At 36.8% G+C, this 22,208-nt stretch overlaps 2 protein-coding genes across 2 annotated transcripts; one reads left to right on the forward strand and one right to left on the reverse strand.

Moving 5' to 3' along the window:
• Positions 1 to 1,168: 1,168 nt before the first annotated feature.
• On the forward strand, positions 1,169 to 6,529 carry hdhd2 (haloacid dehalogenase-like hydrolase domain containing 2). The gene is made up of 7 exons (XM_088911827.1): positions 1,169 to 1,185; positions 3,101 to 3,250; positions 3,802 to 4,010; positions 4,615 to 4,699; positions 5,246 to 5,462; positions 5,923 to 5,986; positions 6,329 to 6,529. The coding sequence occupies exons 2-7, from the start codon at positions 3,150 to 3,152 to the stop codon at positions 6,430 to 6,432; spliced, it is 780 nt and encodes a 259-aa protein (XP_088767953.1). The 5' UTR covers positions 1,169 to 1,185; positions 3,101 to 3,149; the 3' UTR covers positions 6,433 to 6,529.
• A 1,068-nt stretch (positions 6,530 to 7,597) lies between these two features.
• Positions 7,598 to 21,659, reverse strand: katnal2 (katanin p60 subunit A-like 2). Its single transcript, XM_088911154.1, has 15 exons — positions 21,561 to 21,659; positions 19,319 to 19,389; positions 18,976 to 19,142; positions 18,653 to 18,692; positions 17,549 to 17,666; positions 16,421 to 16,519; positions 14,917 to 14,994; positions 13,849 to 13,947; positions 13,456 to 13,519; positions 12,940 to 13,058; positions 10,859 to 10,950; positions 9,553 to 9,663; positions 8,899 to 9,061; positions 8,342 to 8,444; positions 7,598 to 7,804 (listed from the first exon to the last, which is right to left on the reverse strand). Exons 1-15 carry the CDS (start codon positions 21,657 to 21,659, stop codon positions 7,665 to 7,667), a joined length of 1,563 nt encoding a protein of 520 aa, XP_088767280.1. The 3' UTR covers positions 7,598 to 7,664.
• Between the last annotated feature and the right edge of the window lie 549 nt (positions 21,660 to 22,208).

Below are 22,208 nucleotides of genomic sequence, written 5' to 3' on the forward strand. Positions count from 1 at the left end.
AAATCAAATGATCTTGGTATTTGAAATAACCCCCTACTCCCTTCAGCATTAAAAATTCAGTATAATTACAAGAGCTGCTTCCTCAGAATTAAAAACACAGCTGACAAGAATTACAGTTGAGACATTAAACACAAAGTACAGGCATGTTCAACATAAACCCAATGTCATAAATGAAAAATGGCCATGAAAATGATTTCATTAGCACAAACATTTCCCATTAAAATGGCCTCCTATGAGGTGGTTGTCATCCTACATTGGTTATATTTTGGGTGTCCACACTTAGTTTTTTAAAATACTGAGGCATATGATGCCACTATTCAAAAGAATTGAATATTTTCTTGAATCATTCCATCTATGTTTACAACAAGGATTGGTTGGATATATTTTCTTTAACCATACCATATATATGTTTACAACATTAACATGATGAATATGCTGGATTATATTTGATTATGAATAAAAAAAACTTTAGCACATTTTGCATTTAAACAAAGACCTTTGAAAGGTGTCCTGTTATTACAGAGGCAAATGTTAGGAGCCTGTTGGTGATCTGTATTTACTGGTGTATGCAAATATGTTAATATTCAGTTTTTTGGCTGTGTAAAATTTACATTCATTTGTTCAGTTTGGCATTTTTCTGGAGTAATTGGAGTACCTTCAAGGTATAACAGCAGTGTCCGATCCGGGGTTTTAACACATGATTGTTAAATTCTGAATTTAGAGCCCTAACCAGTCCTCTACAGTTATGATTTGCAAGAGGGTTAAAATTGGATAAATTCATGACATATAATAGCAGTTCTAATTATGACTCCTATTGGCCTGATATTGCCTATTGATCTTTTCTGTATTTTAATGGTTAGACCAACAAAAAATATTGTAGCGCTCTCGGGTTCACATGGATATGTGCCCTCGCCACCTCAGATCGGCCCCCCCACCGTTGGGGACTCGAACCCAGGCCTCCGGCGTTACTCAACAAGGACCCAGCCAGCTGAGCTAAAGGGAAACTACTATGAAATACTAATCAAAACCCACAGAATAAAAAATAATAAAAGTTAACTGCAACGTTCTAATACGTCTGAAAGGCTCGTATGCTGTCGGCTCTTCATAGGCGGCTGCCTCAGCTCAACAGTTCAGGCAGGCTCTTCGGAGGTCTACTAATTAACTGAAGGACCCCGCAAAGAGGAAGTGAGTAACGAGAGATACTGTAGGTGATTGGAAACAAAAACATGTCATTAGCAGGACAGTTGCTTGAATGTTCTTAATAAATTACTGTGGGTGATAAAATCTCTCCTTAAAGTTAAACAAAAGCATAGTGTATAGTTTTTTTTTGAGAGGGCTGCCAAATTTCTGCATTTTTAAGCCGGCTGTGGGAATGGTTGGCGTAATTAACGTGCAGTCGTTCTTATTTAGCCGAATAACAAACGCTTGAAAATATCAGTATATATGAGCATGTATATAAATTTTCTCGGCTTTTCTCTCGAATACACACCCGTAAGGGGGATGAAATGCACCGGGCATTTTATAGATAACTCTCCTTCTGTATCGAGGATGTGTGCTCTGTAAATGAATTTGACACGATATTTTAATCCATTGAAGAGCTGTCAAATTTACATGGCATAGAAAATAATGCATTCATCCCAACCCTTATTGGCAGCTATATATCCTTTATCTAATCCGTGGATTTAAGCGTTGAATAAGAGTATTAATTGTGTTTTCAGTGACTGATACATAAATGCACAAATCCAGCATTTCTAAATAAAACAGGAGAAACCATTCTGTTTTTCATAAACTGATAAAATGTCAGCTGTTAGCATTAAATAATCTGCATTAGAGCTGTCATGCTGTGCTACAGATAGACATTTTAGGTTACTGTCCCCAAGTGGCACAGCAGTGGTCTTGATCACAAGTAAGATTTTTTGTTTTATTTTTTAAAGATAATCCTTTTCACTTTATGTTGTGCAGTGGTTAGCTTTGCTGCCTCACAGTGCTAGGGTCTTGGGTACCATCTGTATAAAGTTTGTCTGTTCTCTTTAGTTTGTGTGGGTTTTCTCTGGGTCCTCCAGTTTCTTCCCACAGTCAAAAAGCATACTGGCAGGTTAACTGGCTTCTGGGACAACTGGTGTGAATGGTTTCCCCTTAAGGGTGTACCCTGGCTTGTTCCTGTTGCTTGCCAGGATAGGCTCTGGCTTCCCCAAAACTCTTAATTGAAATAAACCTGCTCCAATTTTGAAATGAGTCCTCACATACAAGCCTCATAAGACTGACAGGAGGGTTAAGCATTGGATGCAGAACAGGTGCAGTTTGTGCTGGTAACAGTGCAAACCTGCATGTCACAGGCCTTGATCACAGGCCTTCAAACACACGCAGCCTCGGTGACGCTGAGGTGTGTGCTGCTGCCTGGTGCAGTTCCAGTTAGATACCTTATTTTTGTCCCAGTGATCTCTGGTCTGTCTATTGTGGCCAGGTTATAACTGGATGAGCCATACTGAGCACATTCTAATCTTCCAATTCTGTTAAAATCCAAATTATTGTGTTGATTGCCTGGCTACCAAAGATGACAGATTTTTAAGAAAAATGGCTGGACAGACATCTGGTGCTCTGAGATATTGCCCTTCCTTTGGTGAGTCACAAGGCTTCATGTGTCATGAACATGAAGTTCTACACTGTGACTGTACTGACGATAGGATGATTACAAAGCCATTTTAAATGGCAAGATTTAAATTAGATTTTAGTGAGCGTGCATATATTAGCATTTTAGACAAAAACTCTGTATGTAAATTTTGTTTTTTGTTTGTCCACTAGGCAGCATGACAAGTTGTGGTTTCAAAACCCGTGGTAGGTTTGTAGTTCTGAAAGGTGGGGATTCACAAGTCGACATTTTAGGAAATTAAAGTGAGGATTAGTCTAACCCTCATATTTTATTGTCTTTTTCTTCCTTAACCCTGGATTTGGTCCTAGTTGCTATCACAGTTAAGTTCAATGTCATGTTCTAGGAGTAGACTAATGTTGTACCACAGAAGAGCACCCCTACAGTATGTGGAAATTACTCACCACAGTAATGATGCAGCATGAATGATACTCCCTTTTTTCTATCTTGCAGGTCTTCTGAAGTGCAGCTATTTTCATTGTCTGCATAGCTCCTGCTGGGCATGGCGGTTCGGCGTGTTGTGAAGGCAGTGCTGATCGATCTCAGTGGCACTCTGCACATCGAGGACTCGGCAGTTCCTGGAGCACAAGAAGCTCTCGCCAGGTTAGTTTGATGTAATGTGAGAAGATGAGGTCGTTGAGCAGGAGCCATCGAAACCATACCAACCCAACAATGTACACCAAACTTTAATTTTCATTACTTATATCTATTTTTTATCTATCTTACCTTTTCAAAATAGAACATTGTGAGTTTTAGTTTTAAATGCTTGTGAAACTGCATGTATCTGTATTGAGAACCACTTATCGAGAAGTGCAACAATACAGAGATGTTAATGGTTGTCTAGGCATCAGTTTTGCTCTGGTTAATACTCAGTGATTGCTAGTGACTTTTGTACACACACATACTTATTTATATTACGTGTATTTCATGTATGCTGTTGTACAGCAGTCTACATTTCTGGAATAGCACTCACATATACAGTTGCACTATTTTCAGTCATGTGAGTGTAAAACTTACTGTATCTATAGTCTGTTGTTGTCTTGGTGTCACTTCTTATGTGAAGTCCTCTTGGCATATTTGTCTCAGCTGTTTAATAATGAAAATATTTGAGTTATATTGTAATATATGACTTTTCCTCTTTTACTCTTCTTTAGATTACGCAGGGCACCTGTCAATGTCAAGTTTGTGACCAACACAACCAAAGAGTCCAAAAGAATCCTGTTTGAAAGGCTGAAAAGACTGGAGTTTGACATTGAAGAGACTGAGATTTTCACTTCCTTGACTGCAGCCAGGAGCCTTGTTGAACAGCAAAATGTCAGACCACTACTTATGGTGGAGAATAGCGCCCTGGAAGACTTTTCAGGTATGGATGATTACTTCCTTGCCTTTTTAATGTACTTTTCATCCCAGAGGATCTCAAAGCACTTTACATATAGGAAAGGGCTGACTACATCCACCATTGAAGTTCTTACATGGGTGTCAAAGGGTAGCCACTATGTGCCAGAAGTCCCACCACACAATAGGTGATGTGGAAAAGTGAGATATTCCTTCAGCAGATGATCTAAGAAGGAAGTTTAAGAAGGCCAAATTGTTTAAGGCCTGAGTGGGATTTAGCTAGGACTACAGAAATGCAGAGATTGTAATTAAAAATCAGTATATCGGTGTATGTCTGATATATCTATGGGCATTATATATAATAATCAGTATATGTTATTCACTTTGTGGAAGTGTTCTCTTCCAAATCTGCCTTTCTTCAATTTTCACGTGTTCTCTGGTTTGTAATTGCATTTTTCCCTGGCTTAGGTTGGTAAAATGTTTTGGTAAGAGGCATTTGCTGGTCACTGAGAAAACTGTAGAAATAAATGTGACACAATGTTTTGTCGTTCAGTCTAATTTAAGATTCCCTGGGGTTTATAAATTAAATGTTGTTTATAAATAAACAATGTTAAGTCTGTTTATTTCTGTAGGAATTGAGACATCTGATCCCAATGCAGTGGTGATAGGATTAGCTCCTGACCACTTCAACTACCAAACAATGAACAAAGCCTTTAGGTAAGACACACAAATCAGATTAAACTTAATGCAGCTAATCTTTATTCCTCTTCCTCTTTCATTTCACAAACAAATGTCAAAAACATATTGAGCTTTGTCCACTACATAAAAATATCTTAGCATAATTTTGGTTTACATTCTGTGAGTAGTGTATCAGTGGTTAGAATAGTGTGATAATCGACTGAACCAATACTTCCCCACAATTCTGACTGTTCTTCAGCACCAACCTCTTCTGGAGACAGGCAGGTGTCCATATGTCTTAATTTCTGTTTGTATTGCTTTGTCTTGCTCCAATACAGCATGTTAATACTTAGTATTCAACATATCTGTGGTCGCCCTTGAACTGCATCAATATCACACCAAAAAGAGTAGATATTTACTAAGTAAGTATTAACCAATTGCCTATTAAGTGGGCCTGGCATTTTGTATTAGTTCATTCCAATGTCCTAGTTCTCAAGTAGTGCATTAAACACTATCAGAATGACCCGCTCTATCAGAAAAGGGATTTTGGGAAGAATAAACAGTTTTGTGTCTTTTTCCCCCAAGGTTAATCCTTGATGGAGCTCCACTGATTGCTATACACAAAGCTCGATACTACAAGAGGAAAGATGGGCTGGCTCTGGGGCCTGGGCCCTTTGTCACGGGACTGGAATATGCAACAGACACTAAGGCCACAGTTGTGGGGAAACCAGAGAGAACATTCTTCCTCGAGGCGGTCCGAAACCTAGACTGTAAACCCGAAGAAGCCATCGTGATTGGTGATGTGCGTGTTAGGTGCAAGCTAACTGTATTTGGTTAATTTGTTATGGTATTGACTGTGATTGTAAATCAAGAAGCAAAAATATTAACCAAAAGCCGCTACTGTAGGGTCAGTATAAAATGTATGAAAATATTGATCCACAGGGATTTAAGTTATTTAAAGAGTTTTATACCCCATATAAACATTTACATGAAAATAATATTTGTGAAAAACCTTAAAGTAACATTTATGACATTCTATGTGATATATATAAAACAATGAGGACATAAAACCTGGTTTATATATTAGGGTTATTATTAGGGTTCATCAGCATGACCTAGCTAGCTTTTACCTATGAAATAGACTGTATATATGTATCACACAAGGAACATCTTTCAATTTCATGGCATGTTTTAAGAGCCTGCTTTCAGTTTTAATCATGACATCTGTTTCACCAGAACAATACTTCTGCTTATGCCAACAGGATGTACGAGATGACATTGGAGGAGCCCAAAACTCTGGAATGATGGGAATTTTAGTAAAAACAGGTAAGTGGGGTGTCAGCAATAATTTTTAAATGCACCATAACAGTCTGATCAACAGTCTGGCATCTTTTTTTGCCAGGAAGATGTAGTAAAAAAGGCCAACCTACAGTATATCTAGTATCAATGGCTGAACGTATTTATGATGTTTTACAAACACATTAGCTGTTCCATTGATACCATCATTGCAGTTCCTAGATACTGTTATAGTGCCCTTGTGCTTCTGCTAATTCATGTTCTTTTTTAATATTGCATTTGAAAGGAAAATTTAAAAAAAAACTGTTGAATCATAGAAAAAATAAAAGTGAGTAGACATGATGTAACTAATACATAGTTTGCTTTTTTCAGGAAAATACAGACAAGGAGATGAAGTAAAAATAAACCCACCACCCTATCTGACCTGTGACAGCTTCCTTCAAGCTGTAGACCATATACTTCAAAACCTAATATAAGCAGGGAAATGGTAAAGATCATTTTGCTCCTTGCAGTTGTCTGAAGCTTGTTAGTGGGTAATTCTTTGTCATATCATGCCAGGCATGTATATGAAGTACATGTATGTATGAAGTAATATTTTAAGTAATAAATATCTCATTTAACATACAATATGTTTGAAATTTGCTTAATCTGTCCATACAACATGATGTTCCTAGGTTAATGTTCAGTGCCTTTTCCTTATTTAAATATATTTGGTAGATAGGAAACACTGATTTATAAAATATTACAAAGGCAATGTAGAGGTTAAATGTTTCAGGTACTAAATATTGTTATATGGGCTAGTAATAGATGGATTGCTGGATAACACATAGGGATTTTTCTAATTCTTGTGATACAAGAAAAATAATTTCTACAAAGTGTAATTTATCCATACACAAGTGGAACAATATCTTGTTCTTTTCACTTTATTTTGTTAGTTTCGCAAAAAGTATTTTTCCCTGTTCTTATATGTATACTACTCTAGGTTAAGAAAACAAAAAAATGAACATTCAAGTAATTTATAACTATAACACAGTATGAACTAGTCATGTTAAAAATTAGATGCATAGAGTCAAGTCAGTGCAGTAAACGGTACACTTCTTAAGAATGGTTTTGAACAAAATCTAAGGACAGGAGTGTCTAACTCTAGTCATGAAGGGCAGCGTTTTCTGAAGCTCAGCACTCAGTACCTCAGCTGAACTAATTTTTGGTATTAAATGGAGCAGTTTACCAGAGCTACATAGCTCTTAAGATGCTGTTGAGTTAAAGAGGCCTATTTTCCTCATGCTTGAATTTGATAACTTTATAGAAAGAGACTATGATTTCCATTGGTCATTCATCGAATTACATTTTACCAAGGTAATGTGTAGTAAAAAATATTGAGGAAACCATCATATAAATGATAAAGTATAATTTATAAGTATAAATGCATCAATTGAATACTACTAAGAATCAGTACTAAGTGGCGTATTTTAATGTAAAAAACCTAAACCTGCTTGGGTCCATAAAACAGTTTACAACTCAACAGCATCAGCTTTTTATATAGAGATGCATTGTACTGTAAATGCCACTGTCCATCAGGCTTTGTTATCCTGGACTGAAAACGTGGCCTTTACATTCTTTACACTTCAGCAGCCTCTTTGCACTTCAGATGTCCCCTAGATGAGCATGTTGTTGAAGGAAACGTACATCTCTTCACACTGACTCATGTTCACACTGACTCGTACTCGTTCTGCCACGCCATGTATTTTTCATTTAAGCTTTTTGCAGAGGGTTTGGTGTGAGCAATGACGTCCAGGAAATCTGCTGTGGTTACAGTCTCCAGTTTTAGCACAGGCATCTCTGTGTTACCTGCAGTCAGTAAGAAAATAAATTAGACAGGGGTTCCTGTGAGTATCATCATAATAAGACAATGTATAATAAGGAAAAATCAAAGGTTCATTGCATGCTGAAAAGCATAAAAAATAAAAAAAAATATTTTGTACTTCACAGTTGAGCTGTTCTTTCAGAAACTCATCTGAATAATGTACTAGTGTACCATGGTGTGTATAGCGTCTAATGGACATCATACAAGGTTGTGTTTCCAAAGTCACCCAAAGAAAAGCATTAACTATTGATTAACATGCACGATACTTTAATTACAAGCTTATGCAGTTGTGTACAATAAAGTACTGCTTCCTCACCTTTAAAAACAGGTCAGAATACTTTCTCAAACTTCCTTAAATAAATGGCTTTTTTTGCAACATATATGGATGAGGCAAGAATACCAAAGAAGAAATCAGATATGCAAACAGTTATATCAACTGTCCATAAGCAGTAGGCAAATGGCCAGGATAGTTGAAAGCTGTACACAGAAAGGAAGATCTTAGTGTAAGAACTCATGCCTACCTGCATGGTGATTTTCAAGGGCATCAAATATTTTTCGTACAGGTCTCATTGCTGCTTCTTTACACACTAATTTTATGTCAGAGCCAGAATAACCTTCCGTTTCCTGAAAGAAATATCAAAAGTTATTTTTAATTTCAATTGACAGAAGTTCTAATGCCTGTCTTTTTGCATCTGTTCAATTCATGAACACTTTTGAAAAACATTTAATAAAAATGCTGCCCCCATAGATCTCTAATTATGTCATTAAAACTTTCAAGCTACGAATTTAGTCATTTAAATGAAGAATGAGTTTCTGAATGTTAAATCCCCCTTTTGTCGAATGTCACTTCAGAATAAAACCAGTCAAAGGGCATATCACTTGCAAATTAATCAGCTGTAAACAAAAAAAATAATTTAATTTGATTTGAACTTGCAAATTGAAAATAATCTTGATGGACTGTAACTTTTTCCTAAATGAAATGGAATATTCATGTTTAAATAGGAAAAATCCTAAATCTCTGGTAATTCGACACAAATGTAAAATTGAATCTAGTATTGTAGATGCTAATTTTTCTTACTTGTCCAAGAAGGCTGTAGTCTAATTCAGTCCGTAGTTCCACACCTCCCGTGTTACTGGATGGAGGCAGCCAGTGGCTAATCATTGCTTGCCTGGCCTCATTGTTTGGCAGGCCCACGAGAATCCTCTTCTCTAATCTGCGAAGCATGGCATGATCCAGCTCCCTGCATCCCCAAAGGATTGGTTGGATTAAAGTCTAATATACTGAATCACTGTGTCAGCAAAGTCACTGCAGTCAACAAGGGAAGTGTACAAGTTCTGATTCTGGCAGAGATTGGACATCATTTGACTGCAGCTTCCATCCCAATGGAGGAAGAAAATCTGTATATGAAAACCTAAGAAATTCCACACCACATTTAACCCTCATTATAAACACTGAGGCGCAACTGTAAAGAGTTACCATTCTAGACCGAACAGCTTTGACATAGAGCTATAGCAACTAAAAAGGTGGAACAGACACTGCCCCATGGAATTACATAGGGCCAATGCATATATATACTGTATATAGAAGACTATATGCTAAGGATATAGAAGTACTGCGAGTTGATTCCTCATCTTTTTTCTTTTGGGTGGGGTCAGAGTTTCTCATTCTAATATGGCAGGACTCTTGAATCTGTAATCAGGCCTTTTATTTTAAATGGAAGGAATTTTTCACCATGGCAAATTGGATGCAGCCAACACAAAGACGAGGTCATCGGACCGTGCCAGGCCATCCATCTGAACAAGAAGCTCTGTTTTCATTCGACGACTGCCCTCGTGTTCGCCCCTGAGGGACCAAAGAGAAACACAACACTGAGTTACTGGACTACTCCCAGTCTCAAACTCCGATAGCAAGACAAGTTTCATTATGATGAATTTTGTCTGTGCACCACATTGTCCCATTACTCAGCCATCTGTTTTTAGTGTGCTTCTCCATAACCAGTGGCCACTTAAAACACAGCAAAGTAGCCAAAAGGACTGAGGGGACTATGCAACGCTTAACACTGAGAAGTAGATAAAAACATTTTTTAGCATTTCCTAACCAAAGTTTTAAGAGACAGCTAAAATGATTTGTAAGCAACATGTATACCATTTAATTCAAAACAGTCTGAACCACACAAAATAGATGATGATGTATGTCAGGAATGAAATGCATTATGTCAAGGTGGTAGTCAAAGTTCGACAAGAAGGAGAAGGCCGGGAAAAGGCAAAAAAAATATTGTTAAAGATATTTATCAAAATATAACTACGGTAATACACTACCTGAAACACATTAGCCATATTAATACTAAAAAATACCTTGGTCTTTTGTTGCATAGGTTTAAAATGCTATGAATCATTGTAAATCCCAGATACAATAGGTTGTTTTTTGCATTTATGTAATTAAGAAAATTGAAGAACAATAAAAAGGCTATCCAGTCCATCATAGCTCATCTTTACAATATTTTCTTTTGCCTAGTCTACATCTGCAAATGACTCTTAAACTGAAAAGCCCTTGTTTGCTTAGGCATGCAGTCATTCACAATATGTCTACTTCACCTTATAAGTTGTAAATCTTTCTTTTACAGGGTGCTTACAGCAAAGGTCACAGGGCACCTACCAATGACATTTTACAAATCCATTCAGTTTTGTTGTCCAAGATGATACTGATCACTACAAAAATTGAATTCATTTTTACTTGCTTGAGATAGAAAATGTCACTGAGATTTATTTAGTCTATTACACTTCTCCCTCCTGGAGAGTAATTAGAGCAATGTGGTGCCCATTATAACCTAACATCTGTTCAGTCGAGAGTTAGGAACATCATAGCCATTTCATACCACTCTGGGAGGTCACAGGAACTTACAGTATGGGAGCACTTTCATCTGATCTCAGCAGCAGGTAGAAATATGCCCAGGAGAAAGACAGTAGCTCATTTGGTCATAAAGCAGAAACAAGACTGCTTCACTTTGGCTACAAATTATTAATGAGATGTCCCATACCCTGGCCCAGTTCCCCTCTGACCCATCACAGAATCCAGCTCATCCAGGAAAATAGTTGAAGGGGCATGATACCTGGCCAGTTCAAAGAGTACCTAAGAAAAGAAAAAATGCTTATTTTACAGAGGCATTTTTCACGATTGTCACCGCAGGAAAATACTTTACACTGAGCTCTGTTACCCCAGGGTGTGAACACAAGGAGGAAGATAAAGAGAAGAGGAATTGACCGATCCTGCTCCTTACACATGTTGTGGAGATAATTATGCTTACCAGCGCAGCTGCTGTTTCCCACCTACTCTCACCTAGTGACACGGATTGTGCAACAGTGTGAACGAGCTATCAACAAAGCACAATGTGGTCACCAAGTGCAAATTTTCTTCCCAATTGTGAATAAATAGAATGGCTGTATATTGTCACATACATAAACAGTATTATTCCCTTATGGGTGGTTAATTTACATGCTATTCATATAAACCAATAGCGATTATGTGGGGCCTGATCTAATGCTTAGCATTGGGAGGTATCCTCACATGCTGTGCTGGTGCATTGGCATATGGAGTAAAATTACCCGAATCATTCTGCAGATGCAATTTCTTTCAAGAATATTTGATTTGATGAGATCCTTGGATCACAAGGAACCAGATGAGTCTCATGAACTGAAACTTTGTTTTTAACTCATTTATACAGTTCAAGTCCCTCTTGTCATATATTGTAAAATGCTTCATTCTGGGACTAGTAGAGACTAGTCCTTTATTGTATCTTCCCTACAGATAAAATGCAAATAAAAAAAAACATGAGTTGAAATGAGTTTTGAGCCTGAAGAAATACTAGAAACTACTACAGCTGCTTATAGCCAGATAAGTCACAACGGCATTGATATATATACTGTATATATGAGCAGAAAAACCTTAAAATCCATTTGAAATTTTAGAGGGGGTCTGTGTAATTATAAAGGATGAAAGTGTGCAGATGTAGAGTAATTTTCAATCAGTTTTTGGTCATACTGAAGTCAAGAAACTACCTTTGTAAATATCCCAGTAAGTTAGGCATTAGAGCAGTCAAACCTTGATGATAAAGATATTGCTGAATATTTGTATCAAAAATACAAGGAAAGAGCAAAGACCATTACCAAGCAATGTTATGAAGGTGGAAAATATATAATCCTTGTGATGTTTCCATCATGAGCTTCAAATGACAACATATATGGTCAAAAAGGTTTACAATAGTATTTCCTTTAACTTAAGTGATGCTACAAGAGAAATGATAAGTGAAATAAAACATATACAGGGCATCGAAACAACTGCAAATAATTCACAAAGTTATCAGGATAATGACAAAATCTTTTGTAACAGGTGATTTTATATTTTACTGAATAAACATGTGATAAATTATTCTAATTTGCCATCTGAAGGTTTGATCAATAGGTGGTCAACTAAGACAGTCACGGATTTGTAGCATGTGTAGCCACCACTGGAATCAGTCATGCTTTGCACCAGGCTATAGATGCTGTCTTGTGGGATTCTGTTCCATTCTTCTCCTAAAGCCTGGACAAGCATGTGCCTGTTTGCTGGTCTCTGATCCCTAGAAGCCACTAGGATGTCAATAGCGGTGAAGTCTAGGTGAGCAGGGCCAACATAGTATTCTCATGTCACAAGAAAGTTATTGTTACACCAGCATGATACGGATTTCCTGCTGAAATGTCATGTCAGCATGAGCCCAGAGAAAGAGCTTGATTCAACACCTGGAATTGATTAGCTTGATGCTGTGAAGTCAAGATGCCACCAGTCACCAAACTTGGGGTTTTATAGTGACTACACACTCCTGTCCAGAAAACTGCACTTCACACATTAATCATGAAAAAGAGTGCTGAATATGAAGTTGAACTGAGTTATTCTCACATCATCATGCCAATTACTTTGGAGAAATGTTTCTGGACGCTCTTTTCTTCCTGTAACAGTGAGGTTGGAAGGCAAACAGCAATTGTTGTAGAATAAAGAATCATTCATAAAAAGTACTTAACAAGACGGGAGGCATGCAAGTGTTAGAAACCCCTGCCAGGAAAGTACAGAGCAGTGCAACCTTACTCGAACCAGCTTCTCGGAGTCCCCCCTCCACTTGCTAACGATGCTGGATGCGGAGATGTTAAAGAACGTAGTGTGGCATTCTGTGGCCACAGCCTTGGCAAGCAGTGTCTTTCCAGTGCCTACAAGACAAGACACTTCAGGGTGAGTGGAAACCATATATAGAGATATTGTATTAAACTCACATTAATGACAGGGAAAGGAAGCAACTACCACTTTAAAAACGGCACTCTGATTTCCTTCATTAAAAAAAAAACTACGGAAGTCAAATAATGTAAAGAATCTAGTAATCTAGTAGGGCTCATAATGAAGGCTTCTAAAGTACTGAATTTAGCTCACATTTTCTGCTCTTTTATTCTATACAGGTAGAGCAGTCTACAAAAGTAGTTTTCTGTGTTGTAATCACAACTCTGCTACATAATCCTGCTATCTCAATGTATGGTATTTTAAACGGTGAACTAACACAGTTATATTAAGGAGATCCAATTCATAGCTTATTGTCAGTCAATCCCTAAATACCTGGAGGTCCATAGAGCAGCAGTCCTTTCCAAGGAGACAAAATGCCTGTGAATAGCTGGGGATACTAATGTGAGAAAAAGGAATAATTCAGAATAAGATATATATGTACATTATATTTTTCATTGCTTTATTTCTACTCAGTTAAAAGTGAAGGAGCAACTCATAGAAGTATATATTATTCTTTCTACTAGTAAAATATTCTTCCACATTTGATTATATAAGTACAGTACTCAAGCAAAAATACTCTGCCATGAGAAGTTTTTTTTTTTCCCGGCATGCACTAAGAAAAAACTCCAGTGTCCTTCCCTGTATCTTTTAGTGGACATACAGTACAATATATAAACACATCTCCAGAGCAGTTTAAGAAATACCACAGCATCAGCACCTCCTTACCTTAATAGGATAGACAACAGCTTCTTTGACTAAACGCTTTGCTGCGTCTACTCCAATTATGTCTTCCCACCTCACATTTGGGTTGTGCAAATATATATCCTTTAAAAGAAGAAAGGCAGTAAATGGTTTCAGAGCTGCGTTTACACAGATCCTTCCAGTGCAACCAGAATGTGCTGCAGCGTTAACACAACAGTAATGGTTCTTTTCTGCCCTCTAATGGTACAACAGCAAAATTCTCCACACATCCTTTTTAAGATGTTAACTCTCCCATTGTTTTTTTTCTTTATTAGTAAATCCAGAGTAGTCAAAACATTAAGACCAATCTACTGTCTAAACCTTTTGGGTCTGTGTTATAATACTTCTTAATTTTTTAATTTTACCTATACTTTAATAGACATACAATGCATACTGAGACTGATAACGGTTCTGAAATATACATACATTCCATTATGTTTCTGGGATTGATTTAACACTATACTCAGCATGAAGCTCAAGTCACCTGACTGTTCAGTACTGTACTGTCATCCCATTGTCCATCATTCTTTGACCTCCAGGCTCAAGACCACCAGAGAATAATTTCAGGATGTGATGTGGGAGATCAGTGGAAAGTGTATTCTCGATTTATCCAACTGTTTGTCCATCTGCACACATGACACAAGTCCTACAGCTAATCCTTGGTGCAACTCAACCAGAAGACTATCCAGGAATTGAGTCTGAGACCCCCTTAAACAAAGGTGGTGCGTCCAAGCTGCTGAAGACTTGAAAATGTCAGTTCTTCCTGAGCAGGACACTAGATGGGCATATGACCTACAGGATATGAATGTCATGTTTGCAAACATGATCACCGTTGGATGTGAGCTCTTGCCGTCACAAATATGTTGACAGAGATTTTTAAATCTGTGCCTTTTCTTCTACTTTTCCTTTAACCTCTACTTCTTGTACATTTTTGGCTCAAACATTTTTAAAATATATGAAGACTGGAGTAATTTCAATGTACTGAAGTCAGCTTTTAACCTTGTCAACAAAACAATGATCATTCTGGGAAGCCATTTTCATGGCCCGTCTCACCCGACTTATTACAGCCGCCAGCTCTCTCATCTCACTGTTCATTCCGCTGAAGGCACTGATAGGCTTCATCAGGCGCTCCTACACGAAAGAAATATATAAAAAATTAAGTCATTCTTTGAGCCCAAATCAAAGAGAGCTCATTTGCCCTAAAAATACTATCTGTGCTTTTTCATTCAGATAAGCAAAAATACTAAAATACAGACTACATACCATACAATATTACATTCTTCTAATTCTTTAAAAACTGGTGCTGTTATGTAGCAGAAAAACCAGTAGACACTAATATTTACTGCTAAGGACTTTGGGAATGTTGGTGTTTTAAATTATTTTTATTTCTTAAAGTTGAAAGATAATAACTTCTTTATAGAATTTTTTTGGTGTATGTTTATTTAAGCAGAGTTTTGAATTGAAGCAGGGTCTCCTGAATAAAGAAGAATTACATTATTTCTTGCAAAGGTAGTTTCTTTTGAAGGAGTGCTTAGGATATTGATGTTTCTGGATAACCCTTTATAGCATTCTACTTTTTATAATCACTCCCACATATCATTTCAATTGTATCTCTTTCCACATCTTTAGAAATGAGATCTGCTTATGGTTTAGTCACAATCAGAATTCACAAGGGTGACAACCTACCGAAGGGTCTGGGTTACTGATCAAGCCATTCATTGTTATTTCATTAGAGGCTCCTTTCACAGCATCTTGAATCAACCCACGATAGTCAATCAGCTGGCCCTGAGCAAAGAAAAAAACCAGGGAGCTTGAGTAAATATGTTTTAATTCTCATAGCAAAGAAAAAGGAAGTCACCTCTTGTATAAAGCAGAGACAAAGCACATGCTGTGTGTTTTATGCATTTTTTGTTGCTTTCTAAAGTGTTTTTTTATAGAAGATATCCAGTCAAGTGGCATCAATAGCATTAATTATATAATTAATAGCATTATCTGATTCTAAGCAAAGCTTTCGAAAGGTGTCCCTGTATAGCCACTTGGCAGAATTCCCTTGTACACATTTGTGCTTCAGGAACTGACTCATGCTGACTTCACCAACAAGGAAATATGAGCAAACCAGCAGCTGTTAGTTTGTCATTTGCTGTTATTTTTTGACATTTTAACATGACCTTTTTCATGACCAAGGGGAACACAGACACAGACCAAACTGTAATTTAATACAAGATTTATTTTATATTTTATTAACTGTTTAAGTGACTCAAAACAAGCTTTGCCAGAATTGATTTTTCACTACATTATTCACAAAGAGTGTGAAGGTTTTTTAGTCTGTGAATGTAAGGGCATGCTTACTCTAATGTTTAATTGGATTACACATTTGGCATAATAGAGTAAAACTTTTCAGAGAATGACAGATCAGTAAAATAAGGTAGTGTGCTCGTGTGTATATATTTGGGTGTGTGTGCACACGTGTTTGTATGTGTATGTATTTGTGTGCATATATGTGTGCTTGTGTGTCTACAGTATATGTGTGTTTCTGCAGTTCTATAGCAATATTTACTTTTTTAGCATGTGCACCCTCCCCTCCCCCATTTCTACTGATCGGGGACACGTTCAATCCAAAATCAGCTGTCTCTGGGGGTGTTGACCGCCCATTCTCCTGCAAAGAGAAAAACACTGATTGAAACAAACTTCCTTGTCATGTTACAGATGGGGATGTCCGATCCTGGTCATGGGGAGAATGGTGTATCTACAGGTAGTTTTCATTCCAAATCAGCTCTTAACTGAGGTAAACACTGGACTAGAGCAATTTAACAGATTCCCTCAGCTCTCTAAATGCTGGTTCTTTAAAGTGTCCTTCACAACTTGCAGATATACCAGCTCCAGATTACCAGAAATGGACGGGACACCCCTGTAGAAACTGATTCACTGGTGCTCTTCAAAAGCCATTTCAAAAGATCTTTCATCCGTAGGTTACTGGAGATTTCACCTGAATCAATGTCTGTTCCCAGTACCTTTTGTTTAAAGTCAAAAAGTGTTCTTTGTAAACTTGAAGTACTTTGCAAAGTATCTGTATCTCGAATTCTGTTTACATAACATTGAATAGTATTATTAGCATAGTACCTTTTTATATTTAGGGTTTGTTCTCCATGGAAACATAAACAATGGTAAAGTGGCTAAGTACTCATTAGTTCTTGTGCACATACTGTATGAGATGAACACAAAGTTAAGCACACAATTGGTTATGAGGCAAATTATACCCACTTCTTTGTAGCTTTTCTCATGCTGTCATGAGATTGGTTTTGTTTGCTGTTTTTACCCATATCTGAGAAAACCTTCACCCATACTGTATGCAGTTATTTCACATGTTCTATTTGACGGTAAAAAGAAAGCATATTTGTTATTAGAATTTCTAGACAGCAGTTAATTTCCCAATTAAAAACTATAGTATACAATGAAATCCTTTTCATCAATAAATTAAAGTGTAACACTGGTTTTGGGAGTGTTTGAATGATATAAATTCTTTGCTAATTGTTGTCCAGAAGTGCTAGTCTTTCAGAAATAGCAGTAATCTAATAATAAACTAGAACACCTTAAGCTCTCTCCTAGATGCTGATGGAAAAAAGGAAAGTGAAGCCCACCAATACTGAGCCCAGGATGATGTACAGATTATGACAGAAACACTCACAACTTTACTGGTGTCCTTTGCTGTAATTTTGGGATCAGTCTTCTTTGCACCCATCTTAGAACTGGGGCGGTGGGTCTGATTTATCCTGGGCAGTGTGTGTGTTACAGAGCTAGAGGATCTGTTAGATAACACATTATTGTAAACACACTGTGTACTTACAGGAAAAGTAAACAGATGGCACTAGCTGATTATCTGCTTGGAGAGTTTTACAACACAGCACAATCCACCTCTACAAATTCTCCCACTTTCAAATTCTGTTGTAGACATGACTCCACAAAAAATACATCTACACAAAAAATAAATTACAACTAGACAGAAAGTCAGGTGAAATATGAGTCTGAGGGGATTATCTTCCCTCCCAAACTTTCATTTTTGAAGTTTTTAGATGTTTCTGTGAATGTAGCGCTAAATTTTCTGACATGATAGATTGATTGTTGAAATGGTGGTCATTATTCAGTATGATGACACCCTGTACATTATTGTATGCACATGCCTGGCTTTGCTCAAACAAGGATGACTCATGGATTGCCTTTTGTTTGCTTAGTAAGATATTATTTAGAATATTTTGTATGATTCTGGTCATTACATAATAAGATGGTACAAAAAGGTGAGATATGGTACATCCCCAGGCTCATACCAATGTCCTACACAGACAGAGTAAAACACCTGAATCGTTTCAGGCTTGATGAACACAGAAGACAATAAGAAACTTGACTGAAGTGTTTAAAAATAAATTCAAAACCTATGTGGAAGTCAAACATTTTCAGGATCAACAGTGCAACATGAACCAGAGGACACAAGTGAAAACCAAGGAAAAGTGCATCTGAAACTTAGAACCTGAGTTACTTTATATTATACAAAAAATGTGGGAGTACAGAACAAGATACTGTGCACAGCCATGTCTTCAAAGCTGATACCCTGGATTCTTTCAAGAAGCAGCTGGATAAGACCAGTTAGCCCCTAGTATGCAAACAAACTAGACAGACTTCTAAAGGTCAGACTATCTGACTTGGCTTAATGACCTCTTCTTGTTTCTAATGAATTTAAAACTTCTCTACATATTTTGTAACCAGAGGAAAATACAAAAATTAAAAGTCCCCTTACCTCTTTAATCGACCACTGATCCGTGGTTGCCTGGTTTCTCCTAAAATGGAAAAGACACATAAAATATATCAAGAATGATATACAGACATTAAGTCTACCATCTTGGAAATTAACAAAGACATCTAAGCCCATTCAGTTGCAAAAGTCACATTACAGAATCCCTGTACTTTTAAAAAAGATTAAAACTTAACACCAACCATTTTAAAATGTCATTCAAGTATTTATCAATGAATGTACATCCAGGGGTAATTTTGTAAATCAATAATAAAAGGAAATATTACAGATAACAGAATTAAAGAGGCCAGTTTAACCTAACTACCTACCTGATTCTGATGATTTCTTAGTAAGCTTGGGATATCTCTGAAATTTAATGAAGTAGTAGCTTTCATATTCCATGACGATAGTCTCTAAGTCTACATTGTCACAGACTTCAAAGCGACGCAAGCTTAAACTAGTCTCCTGTTCGAGTACACCAGCTGTATCCAAATACCTGTGAGGAAGACAAATAAATAACTTTTCACCTTTAAATTTCAGTTAAAACTTTTAACCTTCAACATACAGTAAATGGCACCAGTAATGCCAAACACTCTTGTCACATTTAGCAACAAAGTAATTCAAACTTTTAATAATAATGCTAGAAAATAAAATACTATCCATGTTATTTACCCTTCCTCAGAGAGGTAATGGAAAATGAGAATCAGCAGATTTCTTCTTCTGGCCTCAGTTTTCATTTCATCCTGCACATGCAAGAGAAATACAGTAAGATCAGAAGAATGCTTACAAACAGGAGGGAACCAGTTGGTGCTCTTGCTTTTTTGATGCTAGTAGCTAAATGAACTTTTCATTAAAGGATAAAGGATTGTTAAAGGATCCCCCCCGAGTCATCTTCAGCCACACAGCTGAAAAGTTGTCTCCTCTTCTCTGTCTTAAATTGTGCGAAAGTTAAATTCCCACTTCTGTCTCAGTGTTCCTGTGTTTCCTGCTGGTCTTGAAAACATTTCCCAAGTTGAGGTGATCAGTGCTTTTCAGGAGTATTTGAATTAGATATCCACATAATAAATTCATGAAAGAATCCTGATGCCTTTCAGAGAATCTTGATCTCCATGTTACTGGTAGATACTGGATGGTCAGCAATAAAACATGGATGCTTACATCCATACAGCACCACTTACAATAAGTACTTATCTCTTTATTACAATTTCAAATTATTAAATGCTGTTTACAAAAGGAGCAATGCATACAGTCTTGAATTTCCTGTTGAACCTATTATGTTTTCTGCTTACTGCTTATAACATCACATGGTCTGTGCAGCTTTGTGCCATTTTGTTTAGACTAATTAAGGCAAAACACAGCTTCTGAGAAGCCTTGTGACAGATGTTGAAACAGTCCACTGGGGATTAGCTGGTGTATTGTGAATATGGGTCTCTAGCCATCTGATCCTGGATCACCAACTGATCATATGTACCTTAAATCTCATCTTGAGCCTTTGCGTTACCCGTATTTCGATTTTAGTTTATTTTATAACTGTATTTTTTTATTTTTATAACCGGGTATGTTGTTATAATTTTGTGAGTTCTTGTTCCCTTTTTGCTAGGCAACCTTGTTTTATTGTAAGTCACTCTGGCATCAGTCAATCACTAGTGCTATCACCATCATCATCATCATTATCACTGTTTAAATTATAATAACCCCACTTATGGTGATATAGTTACATTTTCTGATAATTTTATTTCTCTTTCTATTTCGTAACAATAAAGTCTTTATTAGCTGCTCTGATTTTTCTTTGATAGGTCAAGGGCCTAGAAACTTAAAACTACCAAATTTTGATCTGCACATTCGAAGATCTGCAAAATTAGGATGATGACTGGCACTACAACAGCAGTGCTGGAAATTCAAAAGGATTCAGATCACCTCTAGAAATGAACAGATACAGAATTTCAATTAATGTAAATAAATATAACGTATTTAAGTCACGTCATGCTAGAATGAACTTAAAATTGAGTATGAATACTGAACTTGAACAGGACATGCCAACTTACATTGACAACATCCAGAAAGTACAGGAAAGCAGTAAAAAGGCCTAACAGAATTCTGGGATATCCCGTACAAAAGGCGTGAGCTCAAACTAGAATCCAGTAGTTTAGTTAATTCTAATTTTCCAGTACAACTCCATTTAAAGTGGTAAATCCAGACTTTACTTTTGGTGGAAAAAAGAGACCTAGTGGTCATAATAGTCTGAATACTGTACCAGCCAAGACAACATGACTAAAATACATTAATTACTTGGTTTGACAACTTAAAAATAACAAAACCTTTCTGGATTTTTTCTAAATTCTTAATAAAATATAATATACGTAGCATAGAGAACAGTTACACAACCGAACAAAAATCATGGGTTTTCATCGAATTTCGTAGCTCAATTATTTTAAGTCCAAAACCAACCAAATAATGCATGTTGGACCAAGAATATTTGTAAACTTTTTTGCTTTACAGCATACGATACAGTTCGATAGCCTCTCCTACAGATGGCGCTGAATCTCGCATCTGCGCCTTGAAATGACACAAATATCACGTGACAGTGAAGGATTACCAAGGCAACCAAAGACTCCATTTATATGTCTAAAGAGTAGAAAGTGTGGAAAGTAAAGTTTATTAACGTATTGCCGTAGTTGTAAGAAAAGGTTCCAGAGAACACGTTCATGCTTTCCTTCACCACAGTCGGGATTTTTTTTACCACCATTTGCATTTTAAATTGAGAATTTGCTATTTTCGACCAGTCATTTTTTTCTCTGAGGCTAACATAAGATAGTTCATACTGAACACGTTATGTTCCGTTTACTACAGTGTAGTACATACAAATACCTGACTCACTTCTTACTACTTACTGCAAAAACTATAGGAGCCTCACCAGCGAAAGATTCAGTGTTGATAACAATAAAATTTTGCACGCACTCACCGCCTCCCTCACTTGATTTGCTGTTTTGATGGCTTGATAAGAAAGCTCCATTGTCATGTGTTACGTTTTCCAACTCCTTCGCGATGTATTCAAATTCAAATGCATAGCCCCATGCAAGAAGGAAATACTCCACTCCGCCTTCCATTCATTATACGTGCTCTTCGTAGTTCGTAGCGTAAACCTACATTTTACGTAGTTTAGTTACTCTCTCAGTCTGCACTGAAACCTCCTAAGGTACGTCAGGTGCGTACGAGTGCAGAGCCTTAAATGGCTGGCTTCTAGCCAACGTTAAAATTTAATAGGGTTTGACCTTTACTGTGAAGAGTGAAGTCAATTTATTGCATCCCGCAATCATTTGAGAGTATAAATATAGGATAAGCTTAGCTATGTGGCGAGAGTAAAAATGTAATGTTCCTTATGCGTGTCAAAAATATTTGCATGATCTTTTAATTAGAAATAGGCGGAATTTTTATACTTAACTTTATTAAGTCTTTTTTGGTAGCAGTGAACTATTTTTGTGTTAATTATTAAATTAAATAATCCTGTCAGCATTTAAGTGTGATTTTATTTATTCACGATATACCTTATGGTGTTTATAAC

Source organism: Atractosteus spatula, chromosome 3 (assembly GCF_055471065.1).
Source record: "Atractosteus spatula isolate fAtrSpa1 chromosome 3, fAtrSpa1.hap1, whole genome shotgun sequence".
Lineage (NCBI taxonomy): Eukaryota > Metazoa > Chordata > Actinopteri > Semionotiformes > Lepisosteidae > Atractosteus > Atractosteus spatula.

What these genes read in the sequence shown, in the direction of transcription:
- hdhd2 (XM_088911827.1), top strand. Translation starts at nt 3,150, where the DNA reads ATGGCGGTTCGGCGTGTTGTGAAGGCAGTGCTGATCGATCTCAGTGGC. An exon ending in AAGCCATCGTGATTGGTGAT is followed by an intron (nt 5,463 to 5,922) that starts GTGCGTGTTAGG and finishes TTATGCCAACAG; the next exon opens with GATGTACGAGATGACATTGG. An exon ending in GGGAATTTTAGTAAAAACAG is followed by an intron (nt 5,987 to 6,328) that starts GTAAGTGGGGTG and finishes TGCTTTTTTCAG; the next exon opens with GAAAATACAGACAAGGAGAT.
- katnal2 (XM_088911154.1), bottom strand. Translation starts at nt 21,659, where the DNA reads ATGGAGCTTTCTTATCAAGCCATCAAAACAGCAAATCAAGTGAGGGAG. An exon ending in TAAGAAATCATCAGAATCAG is followed by an intron (nt 18,693 to 18,975) that starts GTAGGTAGTTAG and finishes TTTCCATTTTAG; the next exon opens with GAGAAACCAGGCAACCACGG. An exon ending in TGGCGGCTGTAATAAGTCGG is followed by an intron (nt 13,948 to 14,916) that starts GTGAGACGGGCC and finishes CTTCTTTTAAAG; the next exon opens with GATATATATTTGCACAACCC.